Below are 19,907 nucleotides of genomic sequence, written 5' to 3'. Positions count from 1 at the left end.
GTCTTGACTAAGGGCAGAGTGTCTTTGTGCCTCTTTTTAAGCGTCCTTCAGAAGGCAGCTAACAAAGCAAATTTGTTATCAGTAGATTGTAAGCTCATTATCCTGGTATTTGCACTTTCATAAGAGATATTTTAGGTATCTACAGTGTAAAAAAGTTGGAAACTTCTGCACTACAGAAAAGGGGCTGAACAGTACCAACAGCAATCCAGAACTATATGCTGTATTAAGGTAATATAGATAGGCTTTTTGTCTTGGCTAGTATGGCAAAGAGAAACCACAGTGTGCAGTGTTACCTTCCCCATCTTTCATTTGGGTGCTGGCTAATAGGAGTCCCACTTTGTATGCTTCTAGGTAGTGGTACGTACCACAAAACAGGCTGTGAAAGTGCATTCAGGTTCAGCTCAAGAAAATCAGCCTCTTGGTGTCTCCTCATTTCACATCAGCTGCTGCTGAACTGCCAAATCTATTTTCTTCCCCACCACAAGATAAAATCTGCTGCAAATGGACGGTGATGGTTAGAACTGTGAAGTGGGATGATAAGAATTTGCGTGTAAAAAGAGAGTGGATTCCTTGCCTCTCATTTAGTTACAGCTGCCCCATGAGTAGGGTGGGAGATTCCTGAGCCCTCTTGAGCATGCATTGCTTGAGACTTCATATGATGTTCAGACGAGCCTTTGTGGTGCTCCTTACCTCAAATTCTGCAGCATTCATTCTGAAGAGCAGTTCTGCATTAAAGTGGAAAGAGAGATGTGCTTGTTTTGGGCGCTGTGCCATCAGGGCAGGGTAACTCCGTGATTCGTGAGTGATTCAGCCCCATGAATCTGCAGACTCAGGGACAGCTTGACAGGCTTTGGAGCAGGTGATGGATGGGCAGTGATAAATTATTCCTGCAGAGCTTCATGTAAAGTCAGGTTTTATCCCATCCTGCTGTAGTTGATACTACAGAATCACAGCCAGATAACCCATCCAGGGTCACAGAATCACAGAATTGTAGGGGTTGGAAGGGACCTCCAGAGATCATCGAGTCCAACCCCCCTGCCAAAGCAGGTTCCCTACACCAGGTAGCACAGGTCGGCATCCAGGCAGGTCTTGAACATCTCCGGAGAAGGAGACTCCACCACCTCCCTGGGCAGCCTGTTCCAGTGCTCCGTCACCCTCACTGTAAAGAAGTTCTTGCGCATGTTTGTGCGGAACTTCCTATGCTGCAGTTTCCAGCCGTTTCCCCTTGTCCTGTCTCCACTCACCACTGAGAACAGCCTGGCCTCGCCATTCTGCCCCCCACACCTTAGATATTTATAGACCTGGATCAGGTCCCCTCTCAGTCTTCTCTTCCCAAGGCTGAATAGACCCAGTTCACTCAGCCTTTCCTCATAGGAGAGATGCTCCAGGCCCTTCACCATCTTCGTGGCCCTCCGCTGGACTCTTTCCAAGAGATCCTTGTCTTTTTTGTACTGGGGAGCCCAGAACTGGACGCAGTGCTCCAGATGAGGCCTCACCAGGGCAGAGTAGAGGGGGAGGATCACCTCCCTCGACCTGCTGGCCACGCTCTTTTTAATGCACCCCAGTAAGCCATTGGCCTTTTTGGCCACAAGGGCACACTGCTGGCTCATGGCCAACCTGTCATCCACCAGGACACCCAGGTCCCTTTCCGCAGAGCTCCCCTCCAGCAGCTCATCCCCCAACCTGTACCGGTGCATGCAATTATTCTTCCCCAGATGCAAGACTCTACACTTGCTTTTGTTAAACCTCATCCGGTTTTTTTCTGCCCAGCTCTCCAGCCTATCCAGGTCTTGCTGAATGGCAACACAGCCTTCAGGCGTGTCAGCCAATTCACGATTTCGCTGCCTGAAACTCTTGGTGCTGTCCTGCACAGGCTGTGAGGCGTACGCCGTGATTCTTGCAGCAGATCTGCCACCCAGATGCTGTGGTTTCAACTTGATCCGTACTTTTCTTGTCTTGGAATTGGTGGCTCTGTACTTGAACTGGACAAAGATCCCTTGTTTTCTTGTAATCTTTTGGGCACAGTGCTCAGCCTGCTCTTACTTTTCCATACTTCTCACCAGAGTTTCACAGGAGCCAAGTACTTCTTTTCTCCTGGTTAAACAGCTCGGCCCCTGAAGACTCTTCTTAACCTCTTTAAGCGTAGTTACTTTGTCCCAGACTGCGATGCTTTCCCAGCTGTACTGAGTGGCCGGAGAAAGGTGCAATTAGTGCAGTCTTTAGGCACAGCACTCTGAAATGATGGTGGTACAACAATGCCTCCTTGTGACAGTTTCCAAAGTTCACCTGAAGCGTTACTTTGCTACACTTCTTTCCCAGTTGTTTTTCCTGCTGGCAGAGAGGAGTTGGGTAAACCATTCACTGTGAAACGTGAGTGGTGAGAACCACAACTTCGCTTGCTTCCCACTGTTTCAGCAGAACAGTTTGTGTCAGTGATAAGTATGATAAGATTGCACACAGTTTTGTCTCAGCATTCCTCCGTTAAGAAGTAGAAAAGATTTGTGAATTAATGAATATGTTCTTATTGCAAAATGGATCTTTGGAAAAATTCTACTTGGGTATTAGCTTATTAACAGGATGAATGTTACCATCAGGCGTGGGAATATCATGCATTCTTCTTGTATGTATATAATTCTCTGCCTTTGTTTAGGAACAAGCCTTTGATCCATATGAAACCTTGTCCCAGGATATTCTCTCTCCACAATTTCATGAGCATTTTAATAACTTAATGGCAAAACCTGCTGTTGCTCTTCACTTCCAGGTAAGTGCAAATGAGAGATACTGAATTGGTTTGGTTCTCATGTTTGGAAGGTTAGCAGTAGGTGGTTACCTCTCATACCTGCCATTTCTGTTTCTGTTTTGCTTTCTAACACCAAGCATGGGCACGAAGGAGTGTTACTTTCTTTTGCTTCCTTTCATACCCCAGGTCCTCGTGTTTAGCACTAGAACTGACAGTTTTTCTTGACCTGTTTATTCAGCAAGATCATCTGTGATTTTTATCAACCTCTGCCAGCATCATGTTTCTACTAAAGACTACTGTTGAGAGGAGAGCTGAGCTTGTGTTCAGTAACATACTCAGAGAAGCTGTGTTCCCAGCTAAAACCATTATAGTTAGCTTGTAGTTTGGGGCTTACATCTCTGTAAGACGGGTTTCCTCTCCTTCATGGGGAGTGTTTTCATTCCATCTCTGCATGTTTGGTGAGATGGATCATCTTGTTTGCAAATAGAAAGCTGAAAACCCTATTTGAGATCAGATTGGAAGTAGAGTCATTAGATGATGAATCTGGACTCCTCTTTCTCCTCAGCATAGGAGGTGTGGGCTTTCCTGGGGATGTTCCTCTGCACTTGTCCCAACCCTGGGGTGAAAACAGATCCAGGCTCTGGGCTGTTGGACACGTAGCAGCTGTCTGTGGCAATTGCAGAGTTGTGGCCTTAAGTCTTAAACAGAGGGGAGGGGTCATTTCCAAAATGGAGATCCAGAAGTTTGGATTCTGTTTGGTCATTATCTTGGTGTGGATGGTGGCAGGGATTTCCTGTCCTTTGGAGGATATCTCCTCATCTGAAACGCTGAATTACTCCTGGAAATGGGAAAAGGTTTCTGATGCGTTTTCTAACGCTTAAACTTGCGATTCCTCACTGAGGAAGGGGAGATATTAATATTGATTTCCTCAAAATGTAATGATACCTCCATATCTCTGTGGTAAATTGGCTGTAAACTGAAGCACAGAATGTGTAATTTGGAGGAGGTGTAATTAGAGAGAAGTTGATGACAAATACAGGAGTCCTGACTGCTCTCTTGCACTCCAGTGTTTTCTGGAGCTAACTGTGGCCCAGATAGAACATGTTGTATTGGAAATGGATATGAACACTGTCCTACATTCTGAGATATGTCCAAAATGTGTGCAGCTTAACCACAGTGCATTATTTTTAGGTCTTGTCACCTTGAGCTGTTGCTATTGAGTGCTGCAGACAGTGAAATATAAAGGTGCTAAGGATTGCAATATGGAGGTCTTGTATATCAAAAGGTGCTTATAAAAATGAGTTGTGGATGACTTGGTCCTCTAGCTCTTACATCTAATTTGCTGCTTCTGGCAGAAATGCAATCCATTCAGCTGCTCTCGTGCAGCCCTAGCACTTGTAGGGGTTGGAGGTGTTCTCAGAGCTTGCTGGTAAGTATGCATCAAAATCCATCCTAAGCTGCTGATAGGAAAAAAAAAAGAAAGTGATTACAGAGGTTGGAGGAGCATTGACAGGTTCTATTGCTTGATTTGTTAGACAGATGTTCTTGGGAATGTTACTGTCTTCCTCACTGGTAAGCACAGAGTGATGTAAATCAGAAGGGACGCTGAATGCATCCAACCTAACCACCTTGCTTAAAGCAGGGCTGACTTCACAATTCCACTGGAGTGCACAGGGCTTTGTCCTGCCCTGCTTTGAGTGTTTCATTGTAAGTAATGCTGTTTATTTTTCCTTTTCAGTCTACTGCTGAAGGCTTTAAAGAAGCTGTACGATACGTCCTCCCACGGCTCATGCTTATCCCAGTCTATCATTGTTTGCACTACTTTGAGTTACTGCAGGTAAGTGAAGCCACACACTTTCTTCCTGCTGAAACCTTTTCTTAGCGTGGAGAATCTGAGCTTTGAAATAGGCAGTTAGATTTTACTCGCTGCAGCTTAACACTGAAAAATATGGCAAACATCAGTATGACATCGGAGTGTGTTTGAAAAGCAAATTCATGTGAAAAAATCCTCAGAAGCACCTGTTGCCCCTGTAAGAACATTCGAAGTAACTGTGTATCTCATTATACAAACCTTGACTGAGTGTGAGTTCAAATATTGTTAACAATGCAATACATAAATCTTTTAATCTTCTCTTTACTTGAGTTCTGTGTTTTGTATCCCTTCAGTACGAACCTAAGCATAATTCAGATAAGTGTGACCAGAAGCTGAGAACACTGCAGCTGTATCTCAGTTGATCTTATTGGTGCTGGGAGGAGCACTTCCCTTCAGCAGAGTGACCTGTTCTTAATTGTCAACCACTTGCCCTGAATACTAAACAGAAGAGATGCTGCAAGCGCTGCTGTTTTTCATGTTGTACCACACTTAGTCTGTGATGAGAAGGAATGAAGATGAGCACTGCTGTGTTATTTTCTATCATCTAAGAAATGGCATTAGTGAGCTACACAGGCTTTCAGGAATTCCTGTTCAGTTGCTGGAAAGTTGTTCCTGTCGGATGTACTTTGGGGGTCTTGCTATACAAATTGTTTACGTTGGCATCTGGCCTGTGTGAGCATTTCTGTGCATTGAGGCATTACTTCCATTAGAAGAGCCTTGCTTGATTTCCCCACAGATGACTTCCACTTGTTTTATTCTGCTGTGCTCTAGCAAGGTGGTTTGCATCAGCAGATACTTCCCTTGGGTATAAAAGCTAAAAGCCAAAAGGTAGCTGAGCGTGTATCTGTTTTGCTTACAAGCAAATGTTTCTACAGTCAGTTATGAAATCAGAGGTCAGCAGTCAGCAGGAATTTAACATCTGACACCCATGATAATCAGTCTTGAATAAGAAGAAGCTGTCTTTGCTGTAGAGTGCAGTATCTCAAAAAATACGTGGAGCTTTAAGTAGCTGAAGACCGTGTTTAAAAAAGGTGTCTCTTGCATTAGGGAGCTTTGTAATGCAAATAAATTTAAGTGAATTATTAACTACATGGGATATACTTAAATGGAAGAAATAAAATATCCTGTAGCTTGCATTTTATTAATAGTATCAGAAATTATGCTTTTTTTTTTTTTTTTTTTTAAGTTCTCACTGTAAAAAGCTGTCTAGCATTTGTACAAGTACAGTATAAGTACAAGTCTAAGCAATCTGTACTCTGCGTTTCATAGAGTCATCACAGAACCACAGAATAGCCTGGGTTGCACAGGAGCACAGTGCTCATCCAGCTCCAAGCCCTGCTGTGTGCAGGTCGCCAACCAGCAGCCCAGGCTGCCCAGAGCCACATCCAGCCTGGCCTTGAATGCCTGCAGGGATGGGGCATCCACAGCCTCCTTGGGCAACCTGTGCCACTGCCTCACCACCCTCTGGATGAAAAACTTCCTCCTCATATCCAACCCAAACCTCCCCTATCTCAGTTTAAAGCCATTCCCCTTGTCCTATCACCATCCACCCTCACAAACACTCAAATCCCCTCCTTTCAGAGAAGTTTGCTTGAATGAAGGAAGAGTAGGAAACTTTGCAACCTAGAACATCTATAATCCAGTGTACAGTCTTTTCAAAGGAAAGAAACTGAAGCCTAGAAAAAGAACAGTTGGTACCTAATATGTTTTTTTTCTTCTTTTTTGATCATCTGTGCTATGACTTTGCATATGCTGAATTAGATAAGCAAAATACCGGTCATTTAATTTGGCCCACAAACCTTCCACAGTATATGGATCACCACAGATTTATAGCCAACTTCAATTCCAAGTGACTGAAATTTTAAAATCTGAACATGTTTCTGTTGATAGTCAGATTAGGAAAAAGTTTAATGAAAAACAAACCCTCTGTAGCTGTCAGTACCACAGGACTGTGTGTATCAAGAGCAGCAAACCTGCATTACCACAGTTTTCATACAGAAGCACAAGCTTTATGAAGTGAGGAGAGGTTTGAAAGTACAAACTGCAGGCAGTGAGAGCAGCACGGGTCTGTGAGCACTGAGAGCTCTGCAATTTACATCTCCCTTTCAAAGTAGTGCAGCTTCCCTTTCCATAAAGGTCTGTTGTGTATGGCAAGTCTCTGAGCTTCTTAAAATGTTGTTCTTTCATACTGAAACAACACAGTTTAGTGATCTGTGTTGTTATTGTATTGGAGGTCAGGCTAATTGATGGTCCGTTGTTTCTTAAAGCTGGCAATTAGGGCACATCAGTATGAAATCAGAGTGAAGCCATAAGGCCCAGCCCTGGGAGAACGTGACCGTTAGCCTGATTTTTACAAGCTGCACAGTGTCTGTCTGCTTTGTAGGGGAACAATAACACACACATCCTGATGAGTGGTTGTTTTGTGCTCTGCAATTCTCAAATTTAAGGCTGTTTGTGAGGGTGGGTGGTGACAGGACAAGGGGAATGGTTTTAAAGTGAGACAGGGGAGGTTTGGGTTGGATATGAGGAGGAAGTTTTGGAGCCAGAGGGTGGTGAGGCACAGGTTGCCCAAGGAGGCTGTGGATGCCCCATCCCTGCAGGCATTCAAGGCCAGGCTGGATGTGGCTCTGGGCAGCCTGGGCTGCTGGTTGGCGACCTGCACACAGCAGGGGGTTGGAGCTGGATGAGCACTGTGCTCCTGTGCAACCCAGGCCATGCTGTGATTCTGTGATGATTCTATGAAATTCTTAGTGTACAAACTTGCAGGATTTTCTTTCCTGCTTACTACTCGTGTTTTAGACCATTGTGCAGAGAAGGTGGTTCGTTTTTCATAGCCTGTCTTAGGTTCTCATTGTTATAAGAGTTCTCCATCTCCTGGGATGCTCATAACTCCTGTTACTATTGATGGGATCAGCTCCTGTGTGCATGTTCTTAGTATTGCCTCCTAGCTTCAAAGAATGCAGTCTGGCAGATAGTACAAAAAGCAGTGTTGCCTCTTTTAGCTGTTTTTATCTTTGGCATACAACAGGATTCTCTGTGAGAGAGAACTAAACAGTGTTGGTTTGTTTTGTTTTAATTAGGGAATTCTAACAGTGAAAATGATGGAAATCTTTTCTTGCCGTCACTTCTGTTTAGGTTTAAAATGTTTAAGATGTCCTCAATCTGCAGCAGTGGTTTTTTAAAAAGCAGAGTGTTTTTGGGATATATGATGTTTATAAAGCACTGGTAACTGCTGCTCTGTTACCATTGTGTTTGGCTGTAGGAGCCTTGGTTGAAAGAGAACTGGTAAAAATAGAAGTGGAAAAGGAACAGAGTGTTGAAATGTCATAATTTCTTGGCTTCAGTAGAGAAAAGCTAAGTATGAGGCTGTTGCTCCTGAAGAAAGCTTCTAAAAAATCTGGTACACTCCCCCAAAAACACTGAATTGAGATGTGATTTACAGAAATGCCAGTCTGCTGTTTGCTCTTTTGCAAAATAGCAAAACTAAAATGGGTGAAAGCAGAGAGAAGGCATTGGAATGAGCTGCCCGGGGAGCCTGGAGGATTTTGAGGAACGTGGAGATGTGGCAGTTAGGGATGCTGTGTAGTGGGCATGGTGGAGGTGGGCAGTGGTTGGATTTGATGATCTTAGTGGGTCTTTTCCAACCTCAATGATTCTATGAAATGAAAACGTGAAAAGCTTGAGAGTTCCTTCAAGGTGCAGCACTTTGCTTTTTGGTGCTCAAGCCTGTACGTGCAGCCGTTTTATACACGTTGTAGGGTCCTCTTTCTTGAAGCAGGAGGCAGAAGTTTGCTTGCTGTGTCTGCTCTTAGCAGCTGTAGAGAGGACACCAGGAAATGGCCTTGAGCGCCTTGAGTCAGAGGGCAGGCCCTGCTGCTGCATCTTTACTGATGCTGATTGCTTGTTCAACAGAAGACAAACCTCACCATGGGCTGTTTTGCAACAGGTGATTTACGGGAAAGGCTGAAGGGAGTCACACTGAAGAATCATCTTGAAACATGACTGGTAGTGATCAAAACCTGTTGGATCTTGCAAGCAGACAACAAATCCGTTCTGACTGACCTCTGTAATTGATTGTCTGAGTGTTCTGTGCTTCAGAGCACTCTGCTGAACACTTGTGAAGACAAGAACCTTAATGGTAGCAGTGCAGGGGGACATTCATTGCTTCACTGGTCTTTCAAGCTCCAGTGATGTTTTCATAAATGCTGTCAATAGCAGAGTTCCAGGGAATATTACTGAATGCAGTGGGAAGAACTCCAGGGGTTGTGCAGTCTGTCCAGGTCCTGAGCAAGGTGCAAGTGCAAGATAAGGAAGTCTTTAAAATCCTGGAAGTGAGCAGTTCACATCTGTGGTTATGTCCAAGGCTTTCCTCTATTGCCTACAGAATACATTCTGCCTTCTCATGTGACTCTCAGGCACAAGATGGCCCCCATTCATGCGTGTGACTTGTTACACTGTCGTCAAGCAACACAAAGTCTGTGCAATTCTGCCTTTTGATCTTTTCCACTGCTACCTCATCACTGATACAGACAGAGAAACCCTTTCCAGTGTGCTACAGCATCACCACAGCATCCTTTCTCTAATGAATGCTGCTTTTCTGTTTTCTGACAGTTTTCTGTATAATAAAGTGAGAAGTTAATACTCTCAATTTATCATCACTAGTATCTTAAATGTGCATATATTCTGATTATATTCCTAACTATATCTGATGTAAGAGGGACCCTTTTCTCCCTTTTCCTAAATATTTATCTATTTTCTCTGTCTAGCAACCATGTTATGCTTTTGCATCTGCTGTTTAGACAAAAAGATGCTTGATTAAAAGCAGGCATTTGGAAAAGCAGATGTTGAGGGAGTGATTACAGAGAAAGAGACACACTTGAGGTAATCTGCCTGATGGCCAGGGATCTGGGCATTAACTCTGGAACTGGAGTGGGTTACTGGACAAGTGGAGGCTTTGTTTTCAATACCAGCACCAGCAAAAAGCAAAGTATGCTATTTGATGCCTGCTAACTGGCAAAGCTCGTAGTTTGGAAAGGGTGTGCAAGAAATTGTGCTCAGGATAGGTGAGGAGGCTGAGTATTAGAGCAAGTAGCTTTTCCCACATTTAGGATTTTGCTCTCTTCAAGTCATTTGAATGTTCTTTGCATTTCTGTGCCTCATACAAACGAAAGGGAGGGTTTCCACAGGGATAGGCATCTTATTTTTCCCTTCCCTGTACTGTTCCTCAGCTCATAAACTTCCTGGAGATTTTTGTGAAAACTTCATTTTTTCTAATATGCAAGATGAATTTGGGCATGTGCAAAAGAAAAATTATAGTCATTTCAGTTACAAGAGGAGAGTGGACCAGTCTGGTCAAATCCTGTTCTCTCAATTACTTTTAGAGGACGCTACATATCCTTGCTGAGGGAACGTAGTGGGGAAAGGAAAAGAAGGCTTCTGCCATGCTGAGTGATTGTAAGTAAGATTTCTCTTAAAGTATGGAGGTAAAACAGGGTTCATCCGAAATCGTGTGGCATATTGTCCTGATATTGCCCAGCAATTCTGTTTGCCTGAATTTTCTTGAAGACATTTATATTATCTTGAACACCAAAGGGGTTACAAACAAAAATCTTACTTGTATCAGTCGTGCTTTAGGAGTGATGACCTTAACCAAAAAGAGGAATTCTCTGAAAAGGCCTTTCTCAAAGCATGCTGCTGTCAAAAGTAACTAGCTTTCATATCTCCATACGTTTCATATTCAAGACGTTTCAACCAGTGGCAGAGGCAGATTTAGCCTTTGTGCTGATTCCCACCATTTACATTTGCTATTAGTAGCACGTCTCAAATTTCAGACTTTATTTAGGATGGGAGAGTTTGTCATGCGAAGTTGATGCAGGTTAATATACTGAAGATGGCTGAATTTAGAACAGTAAGAAGAAAAAGGTGAATGTTTGTCTTTCTGTCCTTTAAATGTGCTCTGAAATGTCAAGGTTAATTGACTCGTTGAAGTATCACATGTAGTTACATAAAACAACATTTAATCCTGGACTGCTTCCAAACTCCAAGCTATAGAACAAAACTGTTATCAGCTGTGGAACACAACGTTAGTGAAGAGATAGAGAAACGACATCTCTGACTGTTAGCATCAGTTCTCTGTTCTGAGTTGTCTTCCTACACTCCCAACCTCTCTCTGCTTTTGTACAGATCACTCTTCAGTATCTGATGTATTTTTTGGGTATGTGCATTGCTAGTTCTAGGGGTGCTGCTAGGCACAACTCTTTTGTCAACTGGAAGCTGTTGATTTCACTGAGCACTGTGAAAAACACTGTAAGAATGTTTGTCAGTCTTCCTACCCTTCTGTCCTTTAGACAAATCTGAAAGAAAAACGTTTTTTCTGTTGCAGCAACTGCAGGAATGCAGTGAAGATGAGGAGGATCGGGAGTGCTTAAAGCAAGCCATTACTGCTCTTCTGAATCTCCAGTGCAGCATGGAGCGCATCTACAGCAAACACTCCCCAAGACGTCGGCCTGGGTAATAAGGCACAAACCTGTGCTGGTTTTGCAATATTGGCAGAGAAAGAAAGAAATTATGTGGAAGGCGTTGTTGTTTTTCTCTAGTTAGTGTGTGTTTCCTTTTCAAGAGATGTCTTTGTGACCGTTTCCATTGTAAATGGAGTAGCAGCCCAAAAGCTTCGATGGGTCACGTCAGTATCTTATTCTTTCACTAGCCAAAGCAGTACACGTGGCTTATTTGGAACAGTAAACTTGGTTAGGGCATTCAGGGGGAAGAAATAAGGACATTAATATAGCTAACATAGTTGGTTTTCAGTCTGTTGGGATGGAATGTGCCCATTGTGACTTTCTTTTATCCGTTCAAGGGAGCCAGTCTGTCGCTTCTATAACCGGCAAATAAGAAGCAAGCACTTGGCCATCAAGAAAATGAACGAAATCCAGAAGAATATTGATGGCTGGGAAGGCAAAGATATTGGGCAGTGCTGCAATGAATTCATAATGGAAGGCACCTTGACAAAAATAGGAGCTAAACACGAACGACACATCTTTCTCTTTGATGGCTTAATGATCAGCTGTAAAACTAACCATGGCCAGTCACGGCTCCCCGGTTACAGCAACGCGGAGTACAGACTGAAGGAAAAGATAATCATGAGAAAAATACAGATCATTGATAAAGATGACACATCTGAATATAAACATGCTTTTGAACTGGTGTCTAAAGATGAAAACAGCATACTCTTTGCTGCCAAGTCTGCTGAAGAGAAGAGTAATTGGATGGCTGCTCTGATTTCCCTCCAGTATCGGAGTACTCTGGATAGGATGCTCGACTCAGTGTTGCTGCAGGAGGAAAATGAGCAGCCACTGAGGTTGCCCAGCCCAAGCGTGTACCGCTTTGTCGTAGAAGATTCTGAGGATAACATTGTTTTTGAGGACAACTTGCAAAGCAGGAACGGAATTCCCATCATCAAAGGAGGAACGGTTGTGAAATTAATCGAGAGGCTAACGTACCATATGTATGCAGGTACCCTGTACATTTGATACATGTGGTTTTGAAGATGGTGCACGTATGGGTGATGAAATTGGTCCTTTCATCTATTGTTTGCTATTTTTTTCTTTTTTTTTTTTTTTTTGCTACATTTGGTTAAATGTAATGTGAGATTTGCAGAAGTAACCAATATCTGTTATTAAACCAAGCGGCCTCGTCTGCAAAGCTTTAAAAAAGCCTTGGGGCCTGCAAGACCCTTTCCCTCCCCGCAATGGGCTACTAGGAGCTGCTGATGCTTTCTGTTAAACCTTTGCTTATTCATTTCCCAAGACCCTCATGGTTAAAGCAGCTGGGCTGTTGCAGGCTGTGTGGAGGAGGAGAAACATTGGAGGTCATTTGTTATACTTCAGCCTGCTGCTTTCTGAAGCCCCTCAGTAGGAAAGGATGCAAATCACAGTCAGTTCTTCAGACTTTTCTGTGAAACACAATATCAAAGCCACAGAAATCAGGCTTGTAGGTATTGAATGTGCTTACACTGCTGGAAATATTTGATAGATCTTCTGTACGAGTCTTTAAAAACACACACACTGTGTAACAACTAAAGCTGGATTGCTTTGAGCTGTGTATCTTCAAGAAGAAAGGGGAACACTGAAATTCAGTGTTGATCCAACTAGGGGTCATGCAGGTAACCCATAGCTGTGCTGCCTGTGAATTCCAAGTCCTCCACATCTAAAATGTGCTGGGTTTCTGTGGCATGTGTCTTTTTCAGAGTGTATTGGAGCATTAGTTTGATAGCATAACTTTGCAAGTTTTTATAGCACGAATTCTTGCTGCTTTGGCCTTGGGAATCCTTGGTGAAAGCATTGTCTCTTGGGTTCCCATGTGCTTTTCTCCAAGCAGTGTTTGGAGCCAAGGCTAACAAACCCTCCTTCTACAAGGACATTTCAATAACATCACAGGGAGGGACTCCTAGCAGATCGTGGCGGTGCTTTATCTTTGTGTTTAGGTCAAAATACACTTGTAGCTGTTCAGTTTATTGTATGTTTGTGTTAGTTTCAGGTTTGGTGGGAGCAGGTTTGTCCCAGCACAGAGGCTCTTCATGTGCACAACGACCTCTGTCCTAACAGCTCCCCAGTTGGTACTGAGCTGCTGTGGGACGTAACAGATGCAGAGCAGCAGATGCAGTTGTTAATCTCCTGCATGTGACCCTTGAGCTGCTATTAGAAACACACTGCTTGTATTTTCCATTGTACTGAAAATGTTACTTTAAAAAAAAATCTAAAAAATAATGGGAGGGCACCTGCACAGCTCTGAAGGCAGAGCAGCAGTCACCTTTTGGAAAGGCTTGCTGAGCAGAGAGAGCCTGTGCCGTTGTAAGAGGAGGATTTTCTTCTAAAAGTGTCATAAATAATACCCAAGAGTGATGTGATGTAGAAGCAGAACAGGCCAGGGCAGCACTAGGGTGCAAACTCAGCAGCATTATCACGGAATGAAGCACCATTACTTCTGGTTTGTATAGGATCCCTTAAAAGCATTGAACAGTACTTTGCGGGGAATGAAGCCTGCCTAGAAGCATCCTGCTTTGTCTTTTGTGTGTCTCTTGGAGAAATTAGTTGACTGCATGTTGATTGCTGCTGTGAGCTGCCTGCACTAAATGCTGACAGGTTCAAGACTGTTTACAGACCAGCAAGAAAAAGGGAAGGCTGAACAACTGCAAACATTTCTGAGGGAGCATCTGCCCATGCGCTTCTCCGGGCCTGGTTTTCCTTCATTTCAGCCTTCAGTTGCTGCTGTGCATCTGCCATGGGTGACTGTGTGTGGATGGGAGGATTAGGAGTGGGTAATGACCCTTCAGTATTTGTAGCGAAGTGGTTTGTTGATCAGCTTGCTTGTTCACAGTCTTGGGGGATTCTACAAGAGTGGAATCGAAAGAAATTAAAGGGACGTTATTGAAATCGGTGGGAGCATTTGCAATTGATTATTTAATTAGATTTCTGTTTCTTATGGCAGATGTGTCCTTAGTCTTTTGTTACCCAATGTTTGTGTACTGTGCCACCTTCCTCAGTGTCCAGGTTGGTACTTTGGGGACGAGTTCAGATTCTCTGTTTATAGGGGCTGTGATCTTTTGCCCAGGCCGGTAGGTGGCCTTCAGCTGGGGAGTGAAGGAGCAACGTTTTGTTTGCAGCACCCTGGTGCAGTGGTCTGCAGAGGACTGGGTGCTTTCCTCAGCTCTCTGCTGGTTAGTTGGTTTGACAGAGCTTTGTAGCAGATGCCCGTTGGACTTGCATTCCTTATTGCAGAGGGGTGAGCTGATGGGAGTGCTGGTGCAGGTGACAGGGCAGAAACTGTACTTCAGATGTGATGCAGAGTGCACCTAATGCCTTTGATAAACAGGACTGTAATTGATGCATGCTTCTAAGGCATCAGCGTGCCAACTGAAACACATGCTGGGCTCAGCTAAAATGCCTGGAAAGGTAGGTTGACACTTGGCTGAGAGTTGCAGTGCCTTGTGGACAGGCACGTCTGGTGGTAACAGTCCTGCGTAGCAGAGAGGAGCAGCAGGAAGGAGGTGTGGTGGCTCCTGGAGGTGCAGCGTCTGGAATTGGTGCAAGTATTTGCTTTGTAAGGTCTGTGCTTCTTGTAATGATTTCACTGCTGACTGCCCTGCAAAGGTTGCCTGTATGCTGCTGTGGCGTGGCTGGGCGAGGTGTGCAGTCCCTGCTGGGGAGATTATTTAAAGAGCAGGTAAGACAGATGTTTTGTTGGGGTGATAGATGTGTTTTTGATGTGCAGATAGTAGGTAGTTGGACCATGTTTTCTTTGTCTTTATGAAGTCACTGAATAGTTTCCTATTCAGTGAGTGTAAGGCATTCTGTGTGCCAAGGTTGAGCACGCAGTGTTTGAGGGAGCATAGCACATGCCATTGAATTGTTCAGCAAGGCTCAAGCAAAGAGCTGAACTTTCAGCAGTATCAGTTCTGGTGTTTTCTACACCACAGTGCTCAACTTGCTGTATTTCTGTATTCTGTCTTTACAGATCCCAATTTTGTACGTACTTTCCTTACCACATACCGTTCCTTTTGCAAGCCCCAGGAACTGCTGAGTTTACTGATTGAAAGGTAAGCAGCAATCGTCCTTTCTGAAGATGCACAGAAGGGCTTTGGGTTCCTTTACCATCTCCTTTTCTGCTCGGGTTCTTGGTGCTGTGTGTCGTACATTTGGCAAACAGGAAAAACAGTGAAGGTCATCAAAAATAACTTCAAAAATGGGCATTGATCTCTTTTAATGCAAGCTTTTTCTTTTCCATTTTGTTAAATTAATACCTGAATGCCTTACCAGTTCGAGCAATCAGTGTGCCTCGGCTGCCAGCTGGTTATGTTTTGAACTGCTTCACTTAATCATAAGAGCATATTTGAGTGTGTCTCAATGCAAATAAGAACTGAAATGTTCTAGTCAGTTTGTTTGAAAGGCACAGACTCTTACTGTAAACAGCATGTTAATGCACTGTGATAAAGCTGCTCTGCAGCTTTCTTCTAATCTTCGCTTAATCAAGCTAGCAGGTAGTTAAAAACCTTCTATCCTAGTCTAGACGTCTTGTGATGACCAGAAAACCAGCAAATTATCAGGGTGAGGGCAGGGTGTGTTAGCACAGCATAGCTGGGGAGGAGGGAATTCCAGGCGGACTGGATACTGGATGAGTGAGTGCTTGAGTTTCGCTGCATTGAATTTCTTTAAATAAAATTGCTCTTCGTGTCCTACATAAAGGGTTTGTGTTTTATCTTAATTACCATCGGTTTTCTGGTGCTTGTATTCATAGGTTTGAAATCCCAGAGCCTGAGCCTACTGAAGCAGACAGGCTGGCAATCGAGAAAGGGGAGCAGCCCATCAGCGCAGACCTGAAGCGATTTCGCAAGGAATACGTCCAGCCAGTGCAACTCAGGTTTATTTGCTTTTAAATTTGTTCTGTTAAATCCAGATTTGAGTTTGGTGATTATATTGCATTCCTGGAGACAGTAATCTCCTTAGGAGACTGCTGTGCTGTCAAGTAGGGACTTATCATTGTCTGTGACCAGACTAATAGCCCAAACCATGTTCTGATTAGTCATACTGGCTTCTGTTGTTGTTGTTGCAACTCTGCTTGGTTCTCTGCTGCTCACAGCTGTGATCTCTGCCACCCACAGGAACGCTGTATGGCTGCTGTATAAAGCAACAGTGGGTGAGAGATGTACAACTGAAAGTGATTCTGACGGCGTTCTGAACAGATTCCTTGTTAATAGGCCCTGTGAAGATAGTTTCTGTCTCCGTGTTTTCAGTCCTCTGGTATTTTACTCCCTTTCCCAGCCCTATTGATGGATTTGCACAAAGGGAGACTCTTGTCTGCGCCGTGCTTTGCAACAGGCTGCAGTGAATCTTCAAGGTCTTGCTGACCAAGCTAACTTGGGCAACAATTAAGCACTTCTAGCATGAATGAGGCCAGTTGTTCCCCTGATAGGAAAGAGTCAGGAGGAGACACAGATCACAACAAGTATTTGCTAGAACAGCTTTTATTCATTACACTGTTATTAGCGGCATCAAGCTGTTATTATGAATGGCAGATAACCAGAGGCCCGGTGCCCTCATCTTTTCCCTCCTTGCACAGTCATAGTTAACCTGCTTGGAGCAATTTACACTTAAGTGGAGGGTTATGACATGCCAGTTCCTACAGTATAGGTGTTTAGAAAGTCACTTAGTGCTTTTTTTCATCACATACCTGTGTACAAATATTCCAAACAAAACACCCAAGCATGTATGTATGTAATCCTGTAGTTCTTGTTGATGAGAGTCAGCACCGTCTTGGAAGTGACCCAAGTAATACAATCCCAGTGTAACCTTGATAGTTGTGTGTGCTCTTGTCCTTGTACAGATTTGGCAGGTTCTTGGTGTTCTGAGTTTATCTGTCTCTGTGGGTTCAGCAAGGCCACTAGTCTCCAGAGCTATCAGTTCCTGGAAGGTCTTCACATGCTCCCTCTCAGCACGTATTTTTCCTTGCTATTTTCTGTTTGCTGTTTCTGCAGACATCCATGTAAGTGCCTATAGAGCCCCTCCCAAGAAACCTGCACTGAATGGCGTTTTGTAACCTAACTGGAGGAAGAGTTTAAATATAGTTATGCTGCTTTTGATGCCATTTTCATAACCTCTGCTAGCTAAGCTTGAGGTTAGCTGGGGATCTCCTCAGTGCTCCTTTCCTTGTTACAAATACATCTTACAGCAGGACAAGGGGAAATGGTTTGAAGCTGAGGGAGGGCAGATGGAGGTTGGATGTGAGGGGGAAGTTGTGTGCTGTGAGAGTGGTGAGGTGCTGGAACAGCTGCCCAGAGAGGCTGTGATGCCCCGTCCATCCCTGGAGGTGTTGAAGGCCAGGTTGGATGGGGCCCTGGGCAGCCTGGGCTGCTGTGAAATGTGGAGGTTGGTGGCCCTGCATGGCACAGGGGGGTTGGAGCTTCGTGATTCTTGAGGTCCCTTCCAACCCAGGCCGTTCTGTGATCTTCCTACAGCACTGCTGAATGCCATAGCTGAACAGGAGCAGTGATAAGCAGTGAAATGGAACCTATAGAAAGGCTTGAGGCAGCTCGTAACTATGTTCCTTGCTATTCATTTCCAAAATCAATCCACTGCTTTCGCCTTACGTATGATGTTTAAGCTCTTTAAACCTGTGCCTAATTTTGACATATCCAGGATGTTAGGTTTCTGGTCTCTTTCCTCATTTGAGAGATTAGGATACCCATTGTTGTGACAGCTATGCTTTGCTGTCTAATTGCTGCTGTGGTTGGTGAGCAGTGTCCTTATTACTGCCTGCCTGATGAAAGATGTGCTTTAAGGTGGCTAATTAACACTCACACTTCTGTGGTTCATAGTTAATCTTTGAATTGAGGAGATCTTACAGTAGCTTGGAACTCTTAGTTCTCTTACAGTTCCAAAGAAGTGTCTGAATTTGAGCTGTTAGTTTGATATACACTTTGTAAATACCAGTTTTGTTAATAGCATTGACCTCTACTTCAGAGCAGTCTGAGATGTGGGAAGGCAGTGGAGGACATGAAGATGATCATTCCTTCCCTATCTTGAGTGCTTATTCCACCTCTTGTGGGTAATGCTGCAGCCATGCTGTGCAGTGCACAGGCATGGAAATGTTAATGGCATTGACCAGATTAAATACGTGTGAGGTCACCAGAGAGAGGAGGCACTGAGCTGGAAGTGCAGTCAGCAGAACCAGGCAGCTTGTCCTGCTTTTTCAGGATTTCTACCATGACAGCTCCAAGACTGATGGAACAAGATCCTGCAGTGCTGATACTGGGAGCTGGTTTCAAATTGTAACTCCTCTGATGGTAGCAGCTGTCATGAATTTCCAGCAGTAGAGCAGCATGCTTGCAACAACTTAAAAGATGAAATTATGTGTAGGAATGAAATTCGTTTCTAATGAAACAGTTGATCCAAATTGGGTTTTTTAGTGTCCCTATGAGTTTTGATAGTTTATGGTTGCATGAATCTGTAACTCAGCTTTTTTACAGTCCTTTTGTTTCATGTTTGCATGGAATGAGCTTCGAGTCCTTAAAACCATAATATTTCTTTCTCTCTCCTTCCCCAGAATATTAAATGTTTTTCGTCACTGGGTGGAACACCATTTTTATGATTTTGAAAGAGATCTGGAGTTACTGGAGAGATTGGAGACGTTTATTTCAAGTGTAAGAGGTGTGTGAATTGCTTGTCCTCTCTTCCACATTTTGATACAACCTGCTGGTCTACTCCTCTTGGATTTTAGGCATGAAAATATCTGTACACCTGCTAGTAATTTTAGTGTCTTTAATTGAACTGTTAATGTGACTTTCCTTTACACGAGCAGTCTTTGGTTTGGATTCTAAATGGCTACTGAAAAGTATTTCAAGCCCTGTTGTGTTGTTTAACCTCACTGTGTTTACTTCTGGACAGTAAGGTTCATCCTTGCCTGACTGTCAACTTCCTTCTCTCCATCCCATATTTGTTGAGAGTTCCTTCTCTGTTGGTTAATTTCTCTAGAAGTGTCAGTATGTGCATTTATACACAACTGGGCACCTACAAACCTAACTAATCTGCCTGTAGAAATGCAGTATTTTGAGTGCATTTATTAGTGAGTTTCATTAAAGTACCAGAAGTCAATTAAGATGGTACTGAAAATGTTTCTCGTGGTTTCTGTGCTGTAGGAAAATCCATGAAGAAGTGGGTGGAATCGATTGCTAAAATCATCAGGAGAAAGAAAGCACAGGCAAATGGGATCAGTCACAACATCACCTTTGAGAGTCCACCTCCCCCCATCGAGTGGCACATCTGGCGTGTGGGGCACAGTGAGATGCTGGACCTCATGACTCTGCATCCCATCGAAATCGCTCGGCAGCTGACGCTGCTCGAGTCTGACCTGTACAGGTGGGGCTGGCTGAGTGCACGTCTCTGTCAGCATGTTTCACCCCCTGAAAATGCTTAGAATCGGTCCGAAATGCACCCCCCTCACTTACAGAGTTTATGGAAGGAGGTTTTCTGTTTGCTGCCAAAATACGCACAAGAAAAAATACATTCTGTATTTCTATACCAGACTTCTGACAGCGTAACTCAGTACAGTAAATGAAGAAGCTGAAGGATCGGGAGTAGATAATGTGAACTTGCTGCCTCCTTGCCAGAAGTGAACTTTGGTACATGAATAAGAAACACTTTTTGCATTGTCAAAAGATAACACCTGATTGCATCTTCCCCTTTTCTTTGCAGTTGCATAGCAAAGGCACAGCTGTTGCCATACAGCTGCAGCACTGCTACA

General features: G+C 43.8%; 1 protein-coding gene across 2 annotated transcripts in view; it reads left to right on the top strand.

Annotated features, from left to right (window-relative positions):
* Nucleotides 1-19,907, top strand: part of SOS2 (SOS Ras/Rho guanine nucleotide exchange factor 2) — a gene marked incomplete at both ends in the record, with an annotated part of 48,566 nt that overhangs the window by 18,929 nt on the left and 9,730 nt on the right. The window contains 8 exons of one of the 2 annotated variants that reach the window (XM_079536711.1): nucleotides 2,651-2,761; nucleotides 4,479-4,577; nucleotides 10,996-11,123; nucleotides 11,470-12,125; nucleotides 15,126-15,207; nucleotides 15,906-16,028; nucleotides 18,711-18,814; nucleotides 19,303-19,522. In XM_079536711.1, coding sequence (XP_079392837.1) covers nucleotides 2,651-2,761; nucleotides 4,479-4,577; nucleotides 10,996-11,123; nucleotides 11,470-12,125; nucleotides 15,126-15,207; nucleotides 15,906-16,028; nucleotides 18,711-18,814; nucleotides 19,303-19,522 — 1,523 coding nt within the window. The remainder of the gene's footprint in view (nucleotides 1-2,650; nucleotides 2,762-4,478; nucleotides 4,578-10,995; nucleotides 11,124-11,469; nucleotides 12,126-15,125; nucleotides 15,208-15,905; nucleotides 16,029-18,710; nucleotides 18,815-19,302; nucleotides 19,523-19,907) is intronic. The other variant, XM_079536712.1, reaches the window with a different exon arrangement.

The sequence above is a fragment of the Tetrao urogallus genome (genome assembly GCF_951394365.1).
Source record: "Tetrao urogallus genome assembly, chromosome: 6".
NCBI classification, from domain to species: domain Eukaryota; kingdom Metazoa; phylum Chordata; class Aves; order Galliformes; family Phasianidae; genus Tetrao; species Tetrao urogallus.
Note: the sequence above shows the minus strand (reverse complement) of the source record. Positions and strands in the feature narration are given on the sequence as shown.